We start from the raw sequence: 5236 nt of genomic DNA on the forward strand, positions 1-5236 counted from the left end.
ATTCATGAACTATAATTTCAGCCTACCATAAAGTTGACTTCCAGGTGATATCCAAACTTTCCTTTCAAACTACCTAAGACAGAAAAGCTATTCAAGAAGTTGTACAAACCCCACTGCCCTGGCCCCTCACTCACCTGCACACAGAGGTACATCTGCCTGGCCTCCAGCTCAGGCTCATGTCAGCAGGAAGGAGGCAGCATAGGGCATTAAAAAAATGGCACAGTGTTTTGACCTTAATATTAACACAAAGGTTAAATAAATAAAAGCAATCGAGCTTGGTTTCATTTACAAAAGAAACAAACAAACCTACAATGAAGGTTTCAAGTATACTTTATTTCTTCAAACATACCATATTTTAATGGGTACATAGTACTTTTACTTGGCATCAATTATGAGTTGATTTTGAAGCAATTCAGTATTAAATCAGCTGGGATGATTACTGTTCTCTCCATTCCTTTGGGGTGACTCTGCCAACAGGCGATGGGTTCCACTCTATTCCAATTTGTGTTGCCATCTGTAAGAATTAAAATGCTATCAGTTATCAGTTATGTTTAAATCAGAGTCCATGCTCCCTTGGAGATTATTTCCTAAAGTGGCAAAGGTATTCTGCTCTATAGGTTAAAAACACACAGTGCCCTCCATGTAGGCCAAACCTAATTGCTGTTCTAATTCTCTAGGGTAGTGCTGTTCAATAGAACTTCCAGAGATGACAGAAATGTTCTGTATCTGCACTGTCCAATACAGTAGCCACTAGCCACATATGGCTAGTGAGCAACTAAGATGTAGCTAGCATGACTGAGCAAGTACATTTTTAAAATTTTTAATTAATTCATATTGATATTTCCATTTCTATACTACCTCCTCAAAATATTGTTTCACTCAACCACAACTACCTAAGTACTGCCAAGGAGGACATTTGTAATATCCCTTCATCAAAGAGCACCTCACCTCCAAAAATGCCCCTGATAACACATTTGTTCAACATCTGTTTATTCTTCTAATTAAGTACACAGTTATTTTAATAACATACCTGATTTCAGGAAGATCAAAACAGGAATGAAAAAGGCCTATTAATAAAGTGTCTTTAATTATTAAGGCAAGGGATATCTTGTAAAATCAATTTATATATTTATTATAACTTCAAGACTCCTACTTGAACCAGCAAGTACAGTGACTGGTAAATGTTAGATGTAAAAAACTAAAATACTAAAAGCAAGTCATTTTGTATCTCATCCAACAAAAACACTGTACTCAGTTCCAAGGGTAGAATGCAGAAGACTGACTAAGCAAAGAAAGGTGACCCAAGATGATGAAAACCCCGGAAACCATACAACAAAATGACTGATAGAACTAAGAATGTTTAATATGAAAGAGAAGATCCAGGAAACATAGAAATTTTCTAGTATCTAATGGCTGATACATGGAAATATGATCAGAATTTGTGTTGCAATGGAATGATGGGTAAAATATGGAGGAGGCAGATTTTAACTCAATATAAGGTGTTTTTAACAGCTACACAATATGGAAAAGGCTGCCTTTTGATACATAAGTAACTTGTTATTGGAAATGTTAAGAATAGATGATGAACTAATGCTCAATGCTGAGGAAAAATTCCTGCAATGAGTGGGTAATTACATTAGAAAATCTCTAAAGCCCCTCCTAACTAGAAATGTACACTACTGTGTGAAAACATTTTGAATAAACTAAATGGCAATAAGAAAAATCTAAAACAGAGATTACCAGTCAATAGTACTTACATATACCCATACAGCAACACAGAAAGTGGCTCCACTAGCTAATACAGCATTACCGTATTTGTCATGGAAATCAGGTGCCCGCTTCTGGTGGATCTGCCTTGCCAATGCTTGCTGAATGCTTTGAACTTAAAGAGAAAAAAAAAGAATACAGGAGCATATCTACCAATTATCAGGAAAAGAGAACATCTGTAATTGATATTGCCACTTATGAAAGCCAAAGAAGTTACTCTACAGCATTACGCAGTATAATAAGATGTTAAAACATTGTAGCTAAAAGCAAAGTTGCATACTTTGAAATGCTTCACAAATAAGATGAATTGACAAATGGATAATATGTGATATAACAGTGCAAAATGTTAGTTGTAGAATCTACATGCTGGGTATGTGGGTGTTCATTAGACAATTATTTCAACTTTTCAGTATGTCTGAAATTTTCCCCAATACAATATTGAGTGGGTAAAACAAAGAACAAGTGATATCAGTAACATCCATGATAAATTGGTATTTGTATAATCCTTGAGCTTGGCTCCTACTTCATTAATCTGAGTATTTATGATTTTGATTTTCACAAAAGTTTACTCAGCAGTGCTCAACAACTTGGAGAAGGCAATGGCAACCCACTCCAGTACTCTTGCCTGGAAAATCCCATGGATGGAGGAGCCTGGTGGGCTGCAGTCCATGGGGTCGCTAAGAGTTGGACACGACTGAGCAACTTCACTTTCACTTTTCACTTTCATGCACTGGAGAAAGCAGTGGCAACCCACTCCAGTATTCTTGCCTGGAGAATCCCGTCTATGGGGTCGCACAGAGTCAGACACGACTGAAGCGACTTAGCAGCAGCAGCAGCTCAACAACTTACAACATAAAAGGGTAAACTCAAAATGAACTTCAAATTGAAGTTACCCCCAAGCCCCCCAAAATTTGTAATCTTGATTCTTGGGGGGGGGCACACTTCCATGGCATGAAGAATCTTAGTTCCCTGACCATGGATGGAACTCATGGCCCCTGCAGTGGATTGGACCGCCAGGGAAGTCCCTCTTGATTAAAAAAAAAAAAAAAAAAGACTAGTGAATACAGCGCCAGGCTAAAAGAAATAGGGTATATGGAAAAGTATAATACATAGATGCTGTTCTCAGGTAACTTCCAGTCTAGAGAAGGTTATTATATACATAGACACAAACCATTATAATACAAGGAGGTAAAATGTTAGCTAAGCACTTTGAATAGCAGGTAGGATTTGGTTATGTAGATATGGGAAAAGGGAATCTGAAAAAAGCAGAGACAGAAAACCCAGTGTACTATAAAACCAGTCACGTTTGAAGGACAAGTTGTATAGATTAGTGCATGTGTGCTAATTCGCTTCAATTGTGTCCGACTCTGTGACCCTATGGACTGTAGCCCACCAGGCTCCTCTGTCCATTGGATTCTCCAGGCAAGAATACTGGAGTGGATTGCCATGCCCTCCTCCCAGGGATCTTCCCGACCCGAGGATCGAACCTGCAGGTTTCTTATGTCTCCTGCATTGGCAGGCAGGTTCTTAATCACTAGCGCTACCTGGGAAGCCCCTATACATTAGTAACATGAAGTGAAGCCACTTTTTTGGTAGAGCTAAGCTTCTGAGCAGAATGACAACATTAAAACTTTGCCATTACTGTTATTTTAGTAAAGAGTTTCCAAATTGCCTCTGGAGGCACTTGGGGGGTTTGGGAAAGAACAAAGACTAGAAAATGCTTTATTTCCAGCTGCTTTTTTTCTTCCTTTCCAATCTAAGTAGCAGGTCCTTATTGTTTCAGAGGTATTTGACTATGTAATGAAAATCGTATTAAAGAAATAACAACGTTGCCCATTCATTAGCACTTACGAATATAATGGCTTCTATGTGCTACAATGGGTTATTTCTAGAGTTATTTGACCATTTAATGGTTTCTTAAGTGCCTTACAGGTTTTTGTCACCTTTGGTTACATTTCGAATGGGCAAATCTACAACGTTTCACAATATATTCTGTTCTAGAGCAGTTTAAAGTGAGCATGTGAATGCCGCATTGAAAGCAAGAACCCCCAAACCTCCTTCCCTGAGGTCCAAGGCCCTACCTTCTCAAAAGACAAAGAAAATAAGATTACCAAACAGTTCTGCAACACCTCATGACCTCAACACTCATGTTACACAAGTGGATTTCTTTAGACCTCTTCTCTGTGACAAAAAACGGTTCAGTTACCACCTATTGATAATTTTATATAAACCTCAACAACTCCATGAGGTAGGTATATTTACTAAGCCCCTATTTTACAAAAGAGGAAAATGAAGTTCAGAGACGTTAAATTATTCGCCCAAAGTGAAAGGGATAATAGACGTGGCTTTTGGAATATGAACAGCCAGTCAGGCAACTATTTTTTCGTTATTGGCAAAGGTGCTTCAGTGTTTCGTACACAATCTATTAATACTTCTAATGACTTTAAGCTGAAAATAAAAAGATAGCTAAAGAACTAAATGGTAATTGCTTAAGTCACTTTCATCGTAAAACTGCTCACGTTACTCAAGGTCACCTTCAGTGCAAATCAACTATGCAAATGACTTCTACTTCTCCAATCTAGAGCATTCTCAATACATAACTCTGGTTTCAAAATTTCCCTGTACTTACCTAACTTTTAGATAAGAATAAAAACAACCACACTTATTCAGTTAATAATCCACAAAGAACATAAATGCTAAAGTGCTACCATTTAGCAGGCAGCAGCACTGCAATGAAACCAGGAACCGGATAAGAAGCTCTATTGCGGGTAAACTGTATCCTCAAAGCTAAAACTTATGAAATTACTTAAGGAACAAGAAGTGTTCACTAAGTGTCCCCCTTGAAATCGTAGGCTACCGAAAAATGAAGCAGAGCAGGGTTATGACTCCAGCAACAGAGAGCTGGGAACCCAAACAGAAACGCTGTGCGATTAGGCGAAAGCTAAGGACATCTTCCCAATTACTTAGGGTGAGGTGGGAGACCAAGCCTTTAGAATTACAAGGTCGGGCTGCAGATGGAAGGAAAGGGCACGAGAGACCACGAGGACAAATGGATAAAAGATGCTTGGAAATGATCTGTTCCCAATTTTTGCTCACCTCTGAGACGACTTAGTGCGTTTTTGGCCAAGGGAAACATCCTGAGGTTGAACACAAAACGGCTGCGACTACAGCTGCTGGCTTCTAGCAATTCGTCGTCTAGTACCCTTGCAGAGTCCTGAAAAACAAAATGGCTCTCGGCTGCGCCCTTTAAAGAGATTTGATGAAATCTCTCGCGAGACCTGTAAAAACCTATAGAATTTGTCCTCTTTACGGCACGCAAAGATACACGCCTTTTGGGAAATGTAGTTTCACGCTTTATAAATGACTTACCAGGGTATTTATTGAACAATGAGAAAATCGCTTGCCTTGAAGCCAGGTTTAGGGCTCTTTAGAGGAGAACTCGGAGAAGGCAATGGCACCCCACTCCAGT

At 38.9% G+C, this 5236-nt stretch overlaps 1 protein-coding gene across 2 annotated transcripts; it reads right to left on the reverse strand.

Annotated features, from left to right (window-relative positions):
• Positions 1 to 312: 312 nt before the first annotated feature.
• Positions 313 to 4964, reverse strand: COX7B (cytochrome c oxidase subunit 7B). 2 transcript variants are annotated; one of them, XM_081563997.1, is made up of 3 exons: positions 4864 to 4964; positions 1811 to 1882; positions 313 to 514 (listed from the first exon to the last, which is right to left on the reverse strand). In XM_081563997.1, exons 1-3 carry the CDS (start codon positions 4901 to 4903, stop codon positions 390 to 392), a joined length of 237 nt encoding a protein of 78 aa, XP_081420123.1. In that variant the 5' UTR covers positions 4904 to 4964; the 3' UTR covers positions 313 to 389. The 2 variants fall into 2 exon arrangements, with proteins under 2 accessions (XP_081420123.1, XP_081420122.1); XM_081563996.1 differs by having other exon boundaries at positions 1758 to 1882.
• Between the last annotated feature and the right edge of the window lie 272 nt (positions 4965 to 5236).

This window comes from Giraffa tippelskirchi, chromosome X (assembly GCF_054371585.1).
Source record: "Giraffa tippelskirchi isolate mGirTip1 chromosome X, T2T-mGirTip1v1.2.pri, whole genome shotgun sequence".
NCBI classification, from domain to species: Eukaryota; Metazoa; Chordata; class Mammalia; order Artiodactyla; family Giraffidae; genus Giraffa; species Giraffa tippelskirchi.